Genomic DNA, 19,891 nt, shown 5'->3' with positions numbered 1-19,891 from the left:
TGAAATGGATTGGCAGGAGATTAGGGACAAACTTCCTTTTGTAATATACATGTTATGCATCATACATCTATGGAATTTGCAACCACATGGAGGGAGAGGGTTAACTTAGATGGCTTTAAAAGGAGACTAGACCAATTCCAAGAGGACAAGTCTACCAATGGCTACTAGCAATGGAAGGCTCCAGGTTTGCTGCTTTATTGTTAAGCATTTTTGCATGGATAATGCCAGCCTGCTAAAGGACATGTTTTAAAAGCAAGCAAATGTGGCTAATTGGATTGTGCTTTCCTGTGGATCGAACTGCTTTGGGAGCCAATTGTGGCTGAAATAAATAGAAGTAAAAATAAATGATGGATCATGAGCAACAGTGGCTGCCTATTTGCACAAGAATTTCAGGTGCCATGGGACTGTTATTTTTGTTGCAACACACCCCTCTGGAATGTCAGGGGGGTGCATTACTCTCGCCACAGAACCTTGGGTCCTCCATCACAAACTTTCTAGCCGTGGGCCTGCCAAGAGGCATTTCTTTCTTTTAAAAACATTTGCACCCCATCTTTCCTGTCCCAATGGGGAAGCCCAAGGAGGCTTATAACAAAATGAAAAAAAAAATTAATTAAGGGCCCAATCCTATCCAATGTTTCAGCACTAATGCAGCCTCAAGGTACGGAAACAAACAAACCTTGAGGAGGCCTCTATGACTGCCCCCCCCCTCACATGATACATCACACACCCATTGGCATGGCTTCATTGGTGCTGGAAAGTTGTTTAGGATTGGGCCCTAGATAAGCATCACACCACAATTCAAACACGCACGCACACACACACACACACAGATGAATGAGGCAGCAAAACAAAAGTTACAAGCTATAGATCTTCAAAACAAGAGAGAAAAATCAATTAAAGGCCCAGTGGAATGAAAAGTTTTAAGTCCCCTTTGGAATACTAGCACAAAAGAGGCAGTCCCAGCCTGATTTGGGACTCATAGTTCGAGCATCACAACAGGGAAGGCCCTGCCACAAGTCATAAGTCAACCATATATCCAAAGGTGACAGCATCTGCAACAGAGCTTCCCAAAATTACTGCACAGAGTGGTCAAACTCATCTGGGGAGACACAATCCTTTAAGCAGTTAAAATAAAAATAAAAAAAACACCCCAATGAGGGCTTTCTAGATCATTACCAGCACTATGAGCTGTGCCTGGATACATACAGGCAGACAGTATAGCAGGGGCATGACATGGTCTTGGCCCCTAGCTCCAGTCAGTAGGCTGGAGGCTACCTTCAGTACCGACTGCAGCATCTGAACAAGTTTCATAGGCAGCCCCACATAAGATCACTACAATAGTGCAACCTAGAGGTATACTGCTGCTGAACCCGGAGGGAGTGCATAGCCAGCATGACTAGCAGTCATTGATAAACCTGTCTGCCATGAATTACGTCCTGGAGGCGGGCTTCCCTTGAAGGATCAGATTTTAGTTTGGGGTTTAGGGGTGCTGTTGGACCCTGCCTTGAATCTGGATGTCTTAGGTGACAGCTGTGAGCCTTAATCTGGATCAGCTGGACCTAGCTATGGTTGCCCTTGCATAGACGATGTTTAGAACATATGAACAGCCCTGCTGGATCAGGCCATAGGCCCATCTACTCCAGCTTCCTGTATCTCACAGTGACTCACTAAATGCCCCAGGTAACCTGCTTCTAAAAGATTGCAAGCACCTCTGGTAGTAGCAGGAGCACCCCCAAACCCCAAACTAAAATCTGATCCTTTCAGGGGAGCCCACCCCCATGGAGAACAAGCTGACAATCCAATCCCTAGCTTGCAAATCTCATCATTACTGTTTTGTCTGGTTCAGCTTGATGGCCCTCATCCAGCCCATCACTGACTCCATTCATTGCTTCAGAACATGCCCATTCTCCTTGGCTGAAGATGGGAAAGAGAGGGAGAGCTGGGTGTCATCTGTATATTGAGGACACCCCACCCCCAAGTCCCAGTGACCTCCCGTAGCAGTTTCATGTAGATAGTAAAAAACATAGGAGCAGAAGAGAACCTGGTGGACACTGTTGGACAAAGCAATGAATGGAAGGGGGCCCCCAGCAACACCTTCTGGAATTGGTCCTCCAGAAAAGACTGGAGGCAACACAAAATGAAATGGAGCATGACTGTGGCAGCAACAATATAAGCAACTTCTATTGCTAGACTTCTAGTGCCCCCTGGAGGATATGTGCCTCATTGGCACACTTTTTGTTGGCAACCTTCAGTCTCGAAAGACTATGGTATCGCGCTCTGAGAGGTGGTCCTGGAACAGCGTCTAGTGTGGCTGAAAAGGCCAATTCGGGAGTGACAATCCCTTCCACACCGAGAGCAAGTGCAGTCTGTCCCTGGTCTGTCTCCCTGGCTGTGGGTCTCCCTTCTTTGCTTCTTTGCCTCAGACTGTTGGCCAAGTGTCTCTTCAAACTGGGAAAGGCCATGCTGCACAGCCTGCCTCCAAGCGGGCCGCTCGGAGGCCAGGGTTTCCCACTTGTTGAGGTCCACTCCTAAGGCCTTCAGATCCCTCTTGCAGATGTCCTTGTATCGCAGCTGTGGTCTACCTGTAGGGCACTTTCCTTGCACAAGTTCTCCATAGAGGAGATCCTTTGGGATCCGGCCATCATCCATTCTCATGACATGACCGAGCCAACGCAGGTGTCTCTGTTTCAGCAGTGCATACATGCTAGGGATTCCAGCACGTTCCAGGACTGTGTTGTTTGGAACTTTGTCCTGCCAGGTGACACCGATAATGTGTCGGAGGCAGCGCATGTGGAAAGCGCTCAGTTTCCTCTCCTATTGTGAGCGAAGAGTCCATGACTCGCTGCAGTACAGAAGTGTACTCAGGACGCAAGCTCTGTAGACCTGGATCTTGGTATGTTCCGTCAGCTTCTTGTTGGACCAGACTCTCTGTGTGAGTCTGGAAAACGTGGTAGCTGCTTTACCGGTGCGCTTATTTAGCTCGGTATCGAGAGAAAGAGTGTCGGAGATCGTTGAGTCAAGGTACACAAAGTCATGGACAACCTCCAGTTCATGCGCAGAGATTGTAATGCAGGGAGGTGAGTCCACATCCTGAACCATGACCTGTGTTTTCTTCAGGCTGATTGTCAGTCCAAAATCTTGGCACACACATACCAGGATTTAATGGCTAGGTGAGCCAAAATCATTGGATTCCACCCCCCCCCCCCATTTAGAAACAGCTTGTTCACAGCCATAACATAAGGAAGTTATTAATCTAAAAAAATTTTAATAAATATTACCATCTTGAACAAAAGGCAGAGACTTTATATATCACAAAGAATACTGAATGTCATACTGAATCTTAATATGTTGAACTCCTTGCCACAGGACGTTGTGTTGGCACCAGTCCTACATGTTTTTAAAAGGGGATTAGACAGATTTATGGAGGAAAAGTCCATCACAGGTTATAAGTCATGGTGACTATATGCAACTTCCTGATTTTAGAGGTAGCCTAGGTTTGAATAGGGTATACTGGAAGGAGTGACAACAGGGTGCAAGTATCTTGTTCTCTGTGTGCTCTCAGAGGCATTTGTTCCCTCTAAGATAAAAACATAAGAACATATCCCAGATCCCATATTCATATGGGAACATATTCAAGATCGCAGCTGGATCAGGCCATAGGCCCATCTAGCCCAGCTTCCTGTATCTCAAAGTGGCCCACCAAATGCCCACCAAAAGATGTGCGGGTGCTCACCTCCCAGTTGTACTCCATGCAGCAAAGTGCTCAGCAATCTGAAAGTTCAGCGATGCCAACCTTCTGGAGGTGGTTTCACATCATGATTCTAGGCAGCTGTGAAAGGGGTCTGCACACCGGTGTGGATCCCAGAGGGAATGCTCTGATTGGCCGCTGTGAGATACAGGCTGGATTAGGTGGGATCTTGGCCTGATCTACATGGCTCTTCTTATGCTCTTCATCTAGCTTTCCATCCTACTGAAGCATTAGAAACCTATAATAATAGGTTTAATAACTCCTCTATCAGCAGAAGCAAACAACTTTGACATGGTAGGGAAAATTGGTATCTTCTCATCAGCTGTCTTAGAGGAGCACTCCCCCCACCCTTTGCAAATCACACACTCTCTCTCTCAGCCCGTCCTACCTTCCAGGGTTCTCATGAGGATGTGTGCCACTGTGAGCCCCTTGGAAGAAGAGCGGGATATAAACAGGAAAAGTATTTTATTCTCCTTAAATGCTGTTTGTAAGGGCACATTGCGGCTGCCCTGCTGCTTGCAGAGACTGTCAATGCCCCACGGTAGCAAGAAGTCCACACCACTGAGGGAGCACTCCCTCTTCAGGTAGGGGTAGTAAACTGCAGTGGAGCAGGCAGAATCCTTACTACTGCCTCAGAGCTGAGATAGGAAGGGGATTGAGGTCCCCGTCTCCTTCTCCACCCTGGAGAAGAGGACTCCCAGGGAGACTGTGGCTGAAGTCCAGCAAACAAGCCAGCCTCCTTGACATCTTCCCCCAAAAGGTTCCTCATCGCAGGTGTGCAGGCTGTTTTCCTCTGCCACTTCCCTGCTCTCCCAGGTGTTCCCCGTGCTTGTGTCAGCTAAGTGCCTTAGCTGCAGACAATTTCCCTAGCTGCTGATCTTGCTGTGAGACTTTTCCCGACACCCAGGTCTGTGCCACGTTTGTATATCTCAGTTTCGGTTTTGAAGAAAGAATCTGATAGGAAAAGCAAAATTGTAGAAATGGGTTGTTAGAAATGACTGAGAAACATCAAGCCACAGTTCTGGGAACAGTGGACAAGATAGCCCCCTATGGTTCTCAAACTGCAGGTCGGGACCCACTGGTGGGTTGCAACTTGATTTTTAGTGGGTCCCCAAAGGGTGATGGAAAGATCAGATAACTAATTGCCTCAAGTCCTGAGGTTATTCAAAAAATCAGATACTGTGGTTGCTAATCACTCTGCAAAGAGCTCAGCTCCTGCAGTTTGCAAGCATGTGTAAATATAGGGGGAGAGTAACTGGCCCACCTCACCCCAGCACTGTCTGTTCTAGTGGCTGTCTGCTGGTATTCATTTGCATCTTTTTAGATTGTGAGCCCTTTTGGGACAGGGAGCCATTTAGTTATTTGATTTTTCTCTGTAAACTGCTTTGTGAACTTTTAGTTGAAAAGCCGTATATAAATACTGTTGATGATGATGATGATGATGATGATGATGATAATAATAATAATAGAGAGAGATAAGTGTTTGAAGGTCTTTTTTCTGGTTATTATTGCTTATAACTAAATAAATTTTTTCTTTCTAGGTATCTTTTTTTTTAAAGTCTGGTAAACCTAGGTGGGTCCCATTGCTAAAATGTTTGGAAACCAGTGTCCTATATCAACAGTACCTAACTGGATTGTTAAAAGGTCTCTGTTTAAATCTTTGCCACTGTTGCCCTCTGATGGCCATTTGTAACAATTAACCATCTTGCATATCCATAACCCCCTGAAGGCTTAAAATAGTAAGGAGCTCAGTTTGAATTGCAGGGAGCAGAAAAAAGGTATAGAGTCTGCTAGTACATCAGCCAGCCATACTGTTGTCTTTTTAGGGTCCATGCAGAAATAGGTCATGGATGGAAATCTGTGTGAACAGACTTCCCTTCTTCTTAGGCCGGGCCAGTCTAAGACCCCCTGAGGCTATATGTCAAATGCTGCTCCCCCTTGCTTAGTGATGCACTAGCTTCTGCTTCTCCTACTCCCAGGATTGGAAAGGGTTGGCACAGAAGTGAAGGATGCTCTGTCTAGCCCATCAATCTCCTTCATGCTTCCCTCTGCTCAGTCCTCCTCTTTCATTTCCAATCCTGAGAGTGGGAGCAATGGAAGTGTGTGGGTGGACAGAGATGGATTCCTTCCATCAATCTGCTGCCTGAAGTGACTCTCTCAGTAGGCCTCACGTATGGGCTGGCCCTGCTGTCTGGATACAAATCATTCTGTACCGGATACCCTGTGAGGAGGCATGAACTCACCTTGCAGGAGACAGACCAGGGATCAGAGTTTGTTTCTTTGTGTTTCTGGGCCTTTAACAACTACCTGGCAGACAGAAATTCAAACGGGTCAGCTGATGCCTCCAAAAAGGGCTACAAATCTCACCTCCCCAGGCTATCTTTCTTTGGCTTCACACACTCAAACGTCCTCCTAAGCAGTCCTCCAATGGAAGGCCTCATCAGCCATGATTTTATTTACTAGACTAGATGAGCTAGACTAGATGGACTAGATGGGCCTATGGCCTGATCCAGTGGGGCTGTTCTTATGTTCTTACTTCTAAACATTTTGACCCCACTTTTCCTGCAAATAGCATTTTGAAGTGGCTAGCATTCTGTTTCTCAAACTGTGGGTCACAGGACGCCATCTGGAACCACCACCACTTAACGCTGCCAAGTTTTCACATTTTTTAAATGTGAAAACCCACTTCTGGAGCATGTTCTAGTGATGAGTACTCTAATCAGTAAGAACATGATGTGACTTGGCCTGGAGCGGGCCAAAGACCATTGAGCAGAGCACATGCCCGATCTCGTCTAATCTCGGAAGCTAAGTAGGGTCAGGCCTGGTTAGTACTTGGATGGGAGACTGCCTGGGAATACTGGGTGCTGTAGGCTTATACCCTAGTCTTTTGAGACTGAAGGTTGCCAACCAGAGCTTGTGTAATGGTGGTGGCATGATGAAGTCACCATGTCACTGCCAACAGTTCCGGGTTGCCAAGTTCCGTGCTGAAGTTGGGTTGTGGGGCAGAAACGTTTGAGAACCACTGGGCAAGCATATTCAAAACACAAAGCAATGTCTAATGAAAAACAAGCCAGCAGATGGAACCTCCATGTTCAGAGGCAATATGAATACCAAATGCTTGGGACAAGCAGCAGAAGGCCATTGTCCTCACAACCTGCCTGTAAGCTTGCCAGTGCCACTTGGCTGGTCACTGAAGGAGAGTGCTCTACTAGAGATAGTGACAAGTGATTTGCTCACAATCCCAAGCCAACTACAGGTTGGAGATCCTGAGCCCCAAACACCAAATCCTTCTCTTGATCCCTGGAGTCACTGCTGCGACACCCATTTACAGAAGCGAAGTACTGACACTGAAAGGCAAGTGGTTTGCCAAGACAACAAACTGCTTATAAGGCAAAAGTTGAGCACTGATAAGCAACCACCAATATCATTTCCCCCATCAAAAAATATTACTCCCCCTCCCCGGAAAAAGTGAGAGCATGCGTAAGGCTGTGTAGACAACAGCTATAAAACTGGATCAAGAGCCTGGCAAAACTAAATGCCATGGCTGAAGGAGGACTGGAGATAAGAACATAAGAAGAGCCCTGCTGGATCAGGCCAAAGGCCCATCTAGTCCAGCTTCCTGTATCTCACAGTGGCTCACCAAATGCCCCAGGGAGCATATGAGACAACAAACACAATCTGCATCCCGGTGCCCTCACCTGCCTCTGGCAATCAGAGGCAGCCTGCCTCTAAAACCAAGAGCTTGCACTTACCTACTATGACTTGTAATTCATAAGGAACTTCTCATCCAGAAATTTGTCCAATCCCCTCTTAAAGGCATCCAGGCAAGATGCCATCACTACTTCCTGTGGCAAAGAGTTCCACAAGCTAATTACACGCTGGGTAAAGAAATACACTCTGGGTAATGATAATGAAGAAGAAATTGGGTCGGTTTCCATATACAAATTATAAACTAGCAATTCCCTCTTTCAGAAAGCAGCTCTTTGCTGAGCATGAACAGAGTTCTGCTAGAGATAACTGTGGAATGTCCCTACCAGCTGTCTGCACAAGCCACTGGAAGGCCCCTAAAACCAGAACTTCTGGCCTTCACCAAGATCAGAGAGAGGACAAAAGAACCTTCTCCACCCCTCCCAATGTAAGAGTTAGCAGTAATTCAAGTTGAGACTGAATGCAATTTGATTCCAGTAAGCAGCAAGCCAGCTCAGGAGTGGAAATTCCCAGTCTAAGGAACAAAGAGTGAGTGATGTATGTGGGCTATTTTGAAGGAATTAGGGGTGAACTTAGGGGAGCAGAAGCCAGAAGTCTGTCACCAAATTTCTCCCCTGCTTGGAATGGCGTAATAGCGTCTCAGTTGATTCTGATTTCTAACTACAGGAATGGGGGGTTTACAAAGAAGAGAGCCAAAGTCCTTCCCCCCCCAGTCTGAAATGATACTGTCCTTTCTAAAACCTCATTCTCATGCCAGTGCAGAATAGGTCTGCCTGACCCACAGATTGCTATCCCATTGTCTAGGTCTACAGCTATGGGCCTGGTGAGCCCCAAAGGCAGGTGGTCTGTAGGTTCTATTCTGGGCCAGAACATTGAGGAGCTCATACTGGGGAGTGTGTATGTGTGCACATACAAACAGGCCCATACACAAGCCCAGTCTGCTCCCCCAAATTCACCAAGGGAGGTAGAGCATTACATGGGGGAACCAACCTTTGGGGAAGGGGAGACTGTGGTTCAGTGACATGGAATGCAGAATGTCCCAGGTTCAGTCCCTGGCATCTCCAGGAAAAGCAAACAAAAGATCCCTTTGCAGGGTCTGTCCAAGACCTCCTGACATCTTGGCCTTGCCTGATGATGTGCAAAGCTTCTGCCCCTCCCACTCTCAAATTTTCTGGCTCAGCACTCTTCCCTTCCACATTTCCTTCTCTACCCCCCTTTTTCAGTCCAGGGAGAGAAAAGGTAGACCACCAGTGGAGGCAAGCAGGCTGACAGAGATGGACATCCAATGTGCACCTTCCAGGGTCACTCCCACCCCCCTCCAAATGCAACCAGAGCTGTGCTCTGGTCGAGTCCAGAGCATAATATGAGATCCAGAGAGGATGTGTGCTCAGGGTGGCCTTAGAGCAGTGATTTTCAACCTTTTTCACCTCATGGCACACTCCCAAAGCACTAAAATTGTCAAGGCACACCATCAGCTTTTTGACAAGGCACACCATGCTGCCAGTGGGGGGCTCAGTTCCCCATTGGCCCTACTAATAAATAATCTTCCTCCAAATTCCTATGGCACACCTGTGAACCTCTCGTGGCATACTAGTGTGCCACGGCACAGTGGTTGAAAATGGCTGCCTTAGAAGGTCACTTCCAGTTTTTCGTTTTAAGGTCTTGGAAGGCCTTTGGAGGCCTCAGAGGGGGTGAGGGTGAGTGAGGAGGGCAAGACCCCAGCAGGGGCAGCATTGCCTCCCCCTAGAAGAGTGCTGCCTGGGGTCCTGTGACTCCTGTGACCCCCCCAGCTACTCTACTATGCACATGATAAATCTGCTGCCTGAGGCAATTATTTCAGTTGGCCTCACGGATGGACCTGGCCCTGCCTATCTGAAACCCTAGAGAGCCACTACCAGCCTGTGTTGACAAGTCTGAGGTAGGTGGCCCAATGGTCTGACTCTTTTTAAGGCAGCTTCCTGTAATCTGTGGTACACACACATAGCTATCATCCCCCCCCCAGCACAAGACAGTCACTAATAGCCAGCACAAGACAGTCACTAATTATATAAATCATCATCTTTAATATTGTAAATTGCACAAAAATATCTGTGTGGTATTACAATAAATACATTGATGGTAATAAATAGAATGTGAGGTAGAAGAATAATTGTCATGTCTAAGGATGCATGTCTTGGGTTCCTTAGTGGTTATTGCAAAGCCCCTTGGCTCTTACAAAAAGTGCTACAGAAATGATTAATAAGGCTATTTAAAAATATAAAACATTTTTCTGTCAGAAAAGATGCACAAAAACCCAGCACGCGTACACACACACATCAAGATAAAAATCATCCTGCCCCATCAGCAGTTTTCCAATGATTTATAGCACTTTCATATAAAACAATTCCTCATGTTTCAGAGTTTCCAAATAATCACTTCTCAATTCAGCACTACCATCGTTCACAAATTAAAAAGATTATGGAAGGCACACATCTTGCGCATACTAGAAAACTGCTATCAAATATCAGGCTGATTCATTAAAAAAAATAAATTATTATGGAGGAATTTAGCCTCCCTTTTTTGGCTTCAGCCTCCTAAGCTCCCAATTCTGTTCATTCAAATGATCCCCACCTCTCAGTTGCCATTTGCAAGTTGCCTCACAACATAATTGAAATGCACATTTCAAAATACACATTTTAAAAATCAAAATACACATTTTAAAAATCGCTGTCAGAAGCAGCAGTAAAAAAAACAAAACAAAAAACCAAGCAAGATTAACATGCTGTTAATAGTTGTGTTTTAAAACTTGCTTATGCCCTTCTGACCGACACCGCATTGTGCTCCTGTTTCCAGGCCCTGTGTGAACGGACTCTCTCGGCTTCCAATTTCTCCATCCATTCTTCCATAGGAACATAAGAAGAGCCCCACTGGATCAGGCCATAGGCCCACCTAGTCCAGCTTCCTGTATCTCACAGTGGCCCACCAAATGCCCCAGGGAGCACACCAGATAACAAGAGACCTCATGCTGGTGCCCTCCCTTGCATCTGGCATTCTGACATTCCCTTTTGTTTGTTGCCCTCTCCCCTTCAAATGCCATTTCTGTACAATTGTTGGCCTGCTTCTTGTTTAGATTTTGAGTCTTCTAAACTCCCTCAATCACCTATCAAGAGAACTGGCATGAAAAACTCAACTTTAATTCATTTCCTTCATAAAAGTTACACTGTTTGTCAGTAAGATTTTTGTTTTCTTATCCTGAGAAGTGGGAATGTTTGTGAACATTCCATGATGTCACTGAACAGTTTAGCCAAAGGTTGGGCAGGAGTTGCAGATGTCAGTTCTTAACATCACATTTCACAGTTATTGCACAGAGATGAAACATACAACCACACACACCCTAAGGTATTCCACACTCATGATCATTGTGTGGCCTATCTAGACCCTCTGCAACTTTTCAGGCATTTCACAGAAGCAGGTTTTCAAAAAAAAAAAAAAAATTGCCCATAGTACTAAGGACTAGGAACCTGAGAGTTTATCAGGAGCCAATTTCCCACAATTTCTAGCACAATTGTGGACTTGCAGATCTTAAACTCCCTTAAGAGGTAGCTGAATACTCATATTAGAATTGAAATTGTAGTGGACATAACTGATGTGGGAGAGGAAGGGGTAGAGTTCTGACAACAGAGCTTCAAAAGAGTTGCAGGGAACATTGGGAGGAAAAGGCAAGGAAGGGGAAAAGGAAAACAGAACAATCATTAATTCCCCCCTCAACTTCCAGTCTCAGATTTCCATCCCTGCCAAATCCACCACAACCTTGAGATAGAGAATGTCATCCTTGAGGTAGCTGGGAATCTGGGTGTGGCTGGCAAAGAGGGGGCTCCCACTGGCCACATTGAGTCTGTCCTGAGGTTGGTGGAAGGAGGAGCTCTGAGGATCAGGAAGGAACGTCTCCTTCAGAGGCGGCATTTTTCGGTTGGGGTCTAGGAGAGAGAAGGTGATCTTCTGTCGGAAGGGCCAGGGCAGGACATCGTCATAGGGCCCCTTGGCCAAGGCGATGAAGAGTGAGAGATGACTGCCCTTGCCAATGCCGTCTCCATCAGGGTACAGCCGGACACAGAGATGGTACCCAAACGCGTGGGTGGCAAAGGCTGGGGAGTAGACAGAACGCCTCTTCCCAGCTTTGGCGTCCCTCATGAGCTTGGAAAAGTTCTCCACTTTCCACACCAGAGTTCCATCGGTGCTGATCAGCTCTGGCGATGATGATGAGGACCCTTTGGCTCCCTGGGAGGCATCACATTTTTCCTGAGAGATTCTCAACAACTTCTCGTACTGGGAGCAACAGCGTTGGAGACACTTCAGTGTGGTTGACTGACTGTTCAGCTGCCATCGCATAGATGTCACCATCATCTCCAAAGCCTCCATGCGCAGCAAGACAGATTCCTCATTCAGAGAAGAGTCAACCTGTGGAAGAGGGAAGAGAGAGACAGAGGTCACATACGGGTATCTTGCTCTGTTCTGGATGCATGTAGGTGCCAAACCCATAACCTGGAACCTGAAGAATACCAGGCAGGGATTTAGCCTGTGAGCACCAGAAGAGGCTTCTACAGGATAACCAATCAGATCAGCAGGAAGCCTCTTGAACAGCAACAGACCACAACAGGGAATGTGGTAGAGCCTGGATTCCTCTATAAAAGCATCCAGACTAAGTACCTCTTCATGCTGAGCACCAAGATAGTGCCATGTGTCACAAGATAGTGTCATGTGGTGGGAAGAGTGTCAGACCAAAACTGAAGAGACCCAGGTTCAAATCCTCCCTTGGCCAGATCATTTTATCGAGTGACCTGTTGCTATTTCTGAACCTAACCTACCTCACAAGGTTGTTGTAAGGGAAGAGTTGCATATACTGTCCTGGATTCCTTTGAGGAAATGGAGGGGGTATTCATGTGATAAAAATAAAGGAAGTCTTGCTGCTGTTTCTCCCTTCAACCCCAGGATTTCTTTTATATTTAGAAAGTCATCAGTCTGTGTAATGGTTGGCAACCTTCAGTCTCGAAAGACTATGGTATAAGCCTACAGCAACCAGTATTCCCAAGCGGTCTCCCATCCAAGTACTAACCAGGCCTGACCCTGCTTAGCTTCCGAGTTCAGATGAGATTGGGCTACTATTCAATTTAACAATTCTCAAGTCAATTTAACAAAGTGCAGCAAAGCATAAAAATGTGGTACTTGACAGAAGCCCTGGCTGCAGTATTCCCCATACACCTCTGGGTACATCACACTCACTTCCCCTCAGCATCAGGGCACATTCCTCATCCCACCATTCCCTTCTTGGACTGCCCAGCAACTTACCATTCCAGAGCTGCTCACGCTCCACCGGGGCTTCTTTTCCTTCTCCATGTCCTGAGCATCAAGAGCAAACGCCAATTTCTTTGAAGTTCCAGCATGTGCCACAGGGGGGCAAGCATGCTCCTAAACCAAAAAGAGCAGGTCAGAATAAGAAGAGCAAAGGCTGGACTGTGTAGGAGCAGTTATTTCTGCATAGCCAGGGGAGGTAGTTCTCTCCCCCTCCACTAGCTAACTAGAAGCCAACTGGGCTAGATATACAAAGCCAAGGGCACATTTACAATATAAACATAAATGGCTTGTTCAATTGTCAAGGCTTTCAACATAAGAATCCTGGGAATTGCAATCTGGAGGGGGTAGTGATGGCTCTGAACTACAGTTCCAAGAGAAGCAGCAATGACTGCAAAATCATTTTAAATTTGTGTGTATTGGGGGGGAGGTAGCTGGCACTGATGTATACTGGATGCCAACCCAGTTCCCTGTCCCCTTCACTCTCCTTGGACTTGAGCCAGCAAAATAGCTGGCGCAGATCCAAGGAGACCCACTGGGGCAGCAGAGGCTTGCCCAAGATAGAGGAACAAAGGTCCCTGTACCTTAAGGGAAGGCCTCAATGATCCCCCCCTCCAGGATACAGTACTTTCTCCTTTGGCACAGCTGCTTTGCTGGGGAAGGGTTTAGTTAGGATTGGGCTGTTAACCATATTAGCCAGTCCTGAAAGTGTACAAAGGATCACCCTTTGACTGTTGTGCCCAAATTTTGTCCCACAGCGGAGGGGAGGAGATACAGATGATCTTCATTACATACCTGGTATGATTTTAAGGTTCCAGTCCAAATGCAGCCGAAATTTGGGCAAGCAACTTTCGTGGCAAGGGCATCATTCTCTGCTGCTTTGTCACTGTGAAACTGGGATGGAAAGAAAAATGTGATGTGTTAGTTGAGGATCGTAAAACCAAACCTGGATCCCCTTCCTCACAATTCCTACTTTTGTCACCACACCCAAAGCCCAGACAACCTTAAATGTATGGTCAGCCCTGGAAACAGCCCCCATATGTTTTAATTCCCATCTCCCCCTTGGTAAAGCCTAAGATCTTCATTATTTATTTATTGGATTTGTATTCCACCTTTCTCCCTGAAGGGCACCCAAGGAGGCTTCATCTCCTCTGGATTCACAATCCAACCTTAACCCCATTAGTAAAGTGTGGCAAACTTGGAAAGTTCTGCTGTATATGGACATCTTTCTTCTTGTTTGCAACAAGGGCAGAGTTCCTGACCCATAGTAGATCAAATGAGGGATTTTGGCAGGTCCGCTTAAAAAAACCCTCTTCACAAATATCAACAGGAAAGCCCCTGATGTGGTAATGCCCTCTTTTCTTTTTTTTTTAAAAAAAAACAACAACTTTTTTTGTCAGTTGTCAACTGTCATCAACAAATGGTGATGGCATCCACTGGCATGACCCATATTCATTCAGGGTATGATCAAACCCACCAGTTGGGGGCCAAAGGGCAACACAGGTAATTATCCTAGCCATTATGGAGCAGGAAATTAAATGCACAGTGGATGTTTTCAGCAGACTAGCAAAGTGATCAGCAATTTTTAAAAAATGACCATCAAACCCAAACCATTAAGAATAAAAAAAAAAAGTGGCAGTGGCTACTACCAAAAAATCACCAGCATTGTCCCACAGTCCATTTTGCCACTCACCTCTCTGGGGCTCAGTCTCTTCTTACAAGTCTTGCATGCAACTCTGTCTGTGTCCCTGCAGGGGGAGGAGAGAAAACAGAATGTTAACTGGAACGTCAGTGTTCTAACAGCACAATCCTATGCATGTCTACTCAGAAGCAAGTATCTCTGTATTCAATGGGGCTTACTCCCAGGAAAGTGTGTACAGGATTGCAGCTTAACTGTCATCCAGGCACACCTTCCAAACATAAGTGTGCTTATGTCCTCTGCCACACTTATCAATTTATTCTTATCCTCCACACACACAATTTCTCATTCATTATAAACATTAACAATACTAATTCATATATACTACATCAGGTGCAACTCTGAAGCAGGTCCCCCCCCCCCCCAAGCAAAAGTGGGACTTCCTCATCACCTTTACCTCTTACACAAAGTCTGGGCTCTCCAACTGAGCTACAGCCTCTCCCCAACTGGTACTGGTCCCCACCAGTGAAACGGATTAAAACTCTCACCCCTAAAACTTCTAATCCCAATAGAACTGGACAATGCATTCAGGGGAAAATGCAGAAGAAAGGAGATAAAACACAATGTTTCGATAGCCCGTGTGTACTCAGAAAATAAGACCCAATAACGGCAGTGGGCCTTGATCCCACATATCTTTAAAATTAAATTCCATAAACAGTTCAAACACAGATATTACCAAAAAATGCACCAAAAACCAGCTTCCACTTCAAGTATTGGCACACAGGGGATTTTGCTTGAATTTAATGCATAAACAACTCCTCTATTAATGGTTGTCAAGTTGGATGGATGGACGGGAAGGGGAGAACCTGCTTCAGAGTTGCTATACACACACACACACACACACACACACACAGATAGATCCTTTATTTTTCTTTCAGAAATCTACTTCCATCCATCCTATAGATCAGCCTTTCAACCTTTATCATCTCACAACACATTGACAAGGCACTAAAACTATCAAGGCACACCACACCATCAGGTTTTTCACAATTCACAAGGCACACTGTGCTGCCAGTGGGGGGGGCCTACTAATAAATGAATCCAGCGCCCCCCCGCCACTTTCTTGGCGCTGGCACTGACCTGAAGAGCCCCTTCACACACACACACACACACACACGTGTGTGTGTGTAAAGAGAAGAGTGAGAGAACCCCCAGCCCCCTCTGCCTGCCCCTTTCTTGGCCCGGCACTGACCTGAAGAGCCCCTTCACGCAGCCCGTGCAGTAGCGGTGCCCGCACTCGGCCTGCTGCGGGTGGATGAGGAGGAAGCCGCAGGTCTGGCAGAGCAGCCCCGCGTTGCTCACGGGGTCCAGGGGCATCACGGAGCCCCGCAGCTTTCCCATGGTCCACGCAAAGAGTCTCCCTGTCCCAATCCCAATCGTGCTACGCCGCGAGTCTGCCGCGGAGGCAGCGCGCCGGAGGCATTTATGGGCGCCTGCGCGTGAGTCAGCAGAAGACGCAGCAGGGAATCCCGGCGCTGAGTCACCGAACGTGCCTGCGGCCGGAGGGCTCGGCGCCCGGGAAATGCCTCCCGCCGCTGCAGCTGGGCTGGGCTGGGGGCCCAGAGGGGTTGTGAAAACGCAGGCAGGGACGGAGAGGAAACCGAACGTCCCTCCAAGGGCCCGGGAAAGGGCAGTGGGGGAACCCCAAGGGGGGGGGGAGCCACGATCCCCTGTGTGGGAACTGGAGGGGGGGCTGGATTTGAATCAGGGTCTCCCAGTTCCTAGCCCAGCATGCTAGAGTTGGGAGAGTGAGGACAGACAAAAGATTTCTTTACCCAGTAATTAGTCAGTGTAATTAGTAAAAAAAAAACACCCCAGTGTAATTAGTCTGTGAAACTCCTTGCCACAGGAAAGTGGTGAAGGCATCTCACTTAGATGCCTTTAAAAGGGGATTGGAAACATTCCTGGAGGAAACGTCCATCAGGGGCCACAAGCCATGGTGGGTATGTGCCACCTCTTGGATTTTGGAAGTATGCCACCTCCGAATGCCAGGCGCAAGGGAGGGCACCAGGATGGGGGTATCTTGTTGTCTTGTGTGCTGCCTGAGGCATTTGGTGGGCCACAGTGAGATACAGGAAGCTGGACTAGATGGGCCTTCAGCCTGATCCGGTGGGGCTCTTCTTGTGTAATGGCCCTACTAATAAATGACCCTCTCCCAAACTTTTGTGGCACACCAATGTGCCCTAGCACACTGGTTGAAAATCACTGCTCTAACTGCTACACCACACTGCCTCCCTCAGCTGAAAGAGCTGGCCTGCTTTCTGTGAACTGCAGAGGAGAAAAAGTGCTTCTTATTATGGTCAGTCTGGTGTCCCCCCAATTGTACAGCATGGTGTAGTGCAGTAGGTTCCAACTTTTTCTACTGGTGACTCCCTTGACCTACTGGGCCATGGGCTGTAGTTCCCCATTGGGGCTACAATCCTATACATTGTATAGGGCAGTGGGTTTTTTGCAAAAGTTTGCTGGCTCCCCTGTCTGGTTTCCACAGCTCTTCAGGGAGCCAGTTTCAGAGCCACTGTTGTAGCGTGTAGTGGTTAAAGTCCAGGGGAAACTGGGGTTGAAAGTCTCACTGAGCCACAGAGCTAATTGGATGGTCTTGTCACAATGAGTTGGCCTTGTTGCCACTGTTACCCAGCCTAACAGCTTACCTAACCTCACAGGGTTGTTATGATGAGGGTGAAGCGTGTTATGAAACTTGGGTGAAGCTGAATGGATGGGATAAAAGTGTGAGCCAGGATGGTGTAGTGGTTCTGGTGTTGGAATTAGACTTGAAAGATTTAGGTACAAATCCCCACTCGGCCACAAAGCTTCCTGAGTGACCTTGGGCCAGTCACTATCTCAGCCTCACCTACCTCACAGGGCTGTTGTGAGGACAGAAGGAGGGCGGAACAATGCACACCCCTGAGCTCCTTGGAGGAAGGGCACTAGAAGAATGTGAAAAATAAACTCCATAGCGGCAACTGGAGGTGATTTTGAGCAGGGAAGTGGTGTCAGGAGGAGTTAAACACCCTGCCCACTGCTCTGTTGAAAATGGGAGCGCCTTCCCCCCCCCCCCACAATTGCTCAAGTGCAACAAAGAAAGTAAAAAGGGAGCTCCAATGCTAGAATTCCTGCATTGTGCAACAAATGGATATCTAATCACTCCTGCTTGCTCAGTGGACTTTACTCAAAAGTGAGTAAATAAGCTTCGATGTGTTGTTTGTAATCTGTGATCCACAAAGTCCCCAGTTACCAGTTCCCTCTGGCCATGAATTTCCTAGTTCACCTTAGGTTGTTTCAGCCTCGGCTCCCCAGGCACTACCACTGCCAGAGATCTGCCATCGTGGGTCAAAGACCTTGCGAGGCGGATGAAAGCACTGCTGTTTGAATGTCTGCTAAATGATTTGAACATCCCAAAAGTGCTGCATCAATAAGACGTTTTGTAGTGTAATGGGCTGATTAATATTAAATATTTTGAAATGTTTGAAAAGTCTTTGAACCACAGATTGAAGCACACTGCAGGATTTAGTCCCAATCTGGTGTGCTCCCTGGGGCATTTGGTGGGCCGCTGTGAGATACAGGAAGCTGGACTAGATGGGCCTATGGCCTGATCCAGTGGGGCTGTTCTTATGTTCTTATGCTTTAAGGGGTGGCTTCAAGACTCGAGAAACAGTACAAATTATGTTTTGAACTCATCCAGCCACGAAAGCCTTAGTATGTTTGTAATATTAAATATATTGGCTACAAATTGTAAAGTGGTCCTCCCCCTCCCTACCCATGACATGCCTCCAGTTACTGGAGGAGGCCTCTGGGGCTGCTGCTGTACACATTGTTCCTCTGCCCTTTTGAGGCCGTGGCCCAGAAGCACATGATGGTGGCCTGGCTTTTGCGCTGTCATGAAGGACTTTGTGCTGCTGGAATGCTAGTTCCGTCAGCTCAAAGCTCCAATAGGATTGGGGGCTCACTCAGTGTAGGATAAAGCCATCTTTGAAAATGCACCAGAGAGAGAGAGAGAGAGAGAGAGAGAGAGAGAGAGAGAGAGAGAGAGAGAGAGAGAGAGAGAGTTTAATCTGTGGAACTCCTTGCTCCAGGATGTGGTACTGACACCTGACCTAGATGCCTTTAAAAGGGATTAGACAGGTTTATGGAGTAAAAGTCACAGGTTACAAGCCCATAATAACTGCATGCAGCCTCTGGGTTTTAGAGATAGCCTGTCTCTGAATGCCAGATACAAGGTAGTGGTGACAGGAGACAGGTATCATGTTGTCCTGAGTGCTCCCAGAGGCAAGTTAGGTCATTATAAGATACAGGAAGCTGGACTTGAGGGGCCCTTGGCTCTTCCTATGTTCACTGGAGATCGCTGCAGGGATGGCCCTGTTGGGGCTGTCAAAATTTATGTCTGAATAAGAGCCTAAGAGGGAACATCACAGGCAGATCTGTCTGTCTGTCTGTCTGTCTGTCTGTCTGTCTAACTTACTGTATTTTTCGCTCCATAAGACGCACTTTTTCCCCCAAAAAAAGTGTGGGGAGAAGTGTGTGCGTCTTATGGAGCGAATACTGCAAAGCTGCAGGCGTTCTCAGGGCAGCAGAGCCTCCTTGGCAGGTGCTTCTGCCCCTGACCAGGGTCCTGCCTGCCTGCTCAATGGTAATGCAAATGCAAATTGTAATGCAAATGCAGGTGCTCAATGGTAATGCAAATGTAATGCTTAGTGACAATGCACTTGCAGAAAAATTCTACCAGTGCAAGGATGATAAAGCAGAAAAGGCTAGCATATAAAATTTCTTTTAAACTAGAGGTAGTAAAATATGCTAAGGAGCATGGAAACAGAGCAGCGGAGAGACATATTTTATTACACTATTTGGTTCAGAATATTTTTTTTCCTGTTTTCCTCCTCTAAAAACTAGGTGCGTCTTATGGTCAGGTGCGTCTTATAGAGCGAAAAATACAGTACCTGTTGTGAGGCAAACTCCTTGGAAGAAAGGAGAGGTATGGCAGATAAGTGCATAAGAACAGCCCCTCTGGATCAGGACATAGGCCCACCTAGTCCAGCTTCCTGCATCTCACAGTGGCCCACCAAATGCCTCAGGGAGCACACCAGATAACAAGAGACCTCATCCTGGTGCCCTCCCTCGCATCTGGCATTCTGGCATTTCTAAACTCAGGAGGTTGCACATACACATCATGGCTTGTAACCTGTGATGGACTTTTACTCCAGAAGTTTGTTCAATTCCCTTTTAAAGGCATTCAGCCCAGGTGCCATCACTACATCCTGTGGCAAGGAGTTCCACAGGCTAACCACACTCTGAGTAAAGAAATAGTTTCTTTTCACTGTCCTAACAGACAGAAGTAGAATTGTTGGGGATTCCACTGAGCCCTGCTGCACTATATTTTGCCACCCATATAGACACTATGCTAGATGTTGCATTAG

The 19,891-nt window shown here is 47.0% G+C and overlaps 1 protein-coding gene across 1 annotated transcript; it reads right to left on the bottom strand.

The window, feature by feature from the left end:
- Positions 1–9,567: 9,567 nt before the first annotated feature.
- LOC136641118 (TNF receptor-associated factor 2-like) lies at positions 9,568–15,892 on the bottom strand. Its single transcript, XM_066616758.1, has 5 exons — positions 15,676–15,892; positions 14,478–14,532; positions 13,580–13,678; positions 12,782–12,901; positions 9,568–11,893 (listed from the first exon to the last, which is right to left on the bottom strand). Exons 1-5 carry the CDS (start codon positions 15,822–15,824, stop codon positions 11,213–11,215), a joined length of 1,104 nt encoding a protein of 367 aa, XP_066472855.1. The 5' UTR covers positions 15,825–15,892; the 3' UTR covers positions 9,568–11,212.
- Between the last annotated feature and the right edge of the window lie 3,999 nt (positions 15,893–19,891).

Source organism: Tiliqua scincoides, chromosome 2, assembly GCF_035046505.1.
Source record: "Tiliqua scincoides isolate rTilSci1 chromosome 2, rTilSci1.hap2, whole genome shotgun sequence".
Taxonomy (NCBI): domain Eukaryota; kingdom Metazoa; phylum Chordata; class Lepidosauria; order Squamata; family Scincidae; genus Tiliqua; species Tiliqua scincoides.
The sequence above is the reverse complement of the archived record's forward strand: the minus strand, read 5'-3'. Positions and strand labels throughout refer to the sequence as shown.

Bases quoted from the DNA above. Each gene is read 5' to 3' on its own strand.
- LOC136641118 (XM_066616758.1), bottom strand. From the start codon at position 15,824: ATGGGAAAGCTGCGGGGCTCCGTGATGCCCCTGGACCCCGTGAGCAAC. The intron at 13,679-14,477 runs GTGAGTGGCAAA...TTTCCATCCCAG, and splicing joins AGAGACTGAGCCCCAGAGAG to TTTCACAGTGACAAAGCAGC. The intron at 12,902-13,579 runs GTATGTAATGAA...TTTTTGGTTTAG, and splicing joins GAACCTTAAAATCATACCAG to GAGCATGCTTGCCCCCCTGT.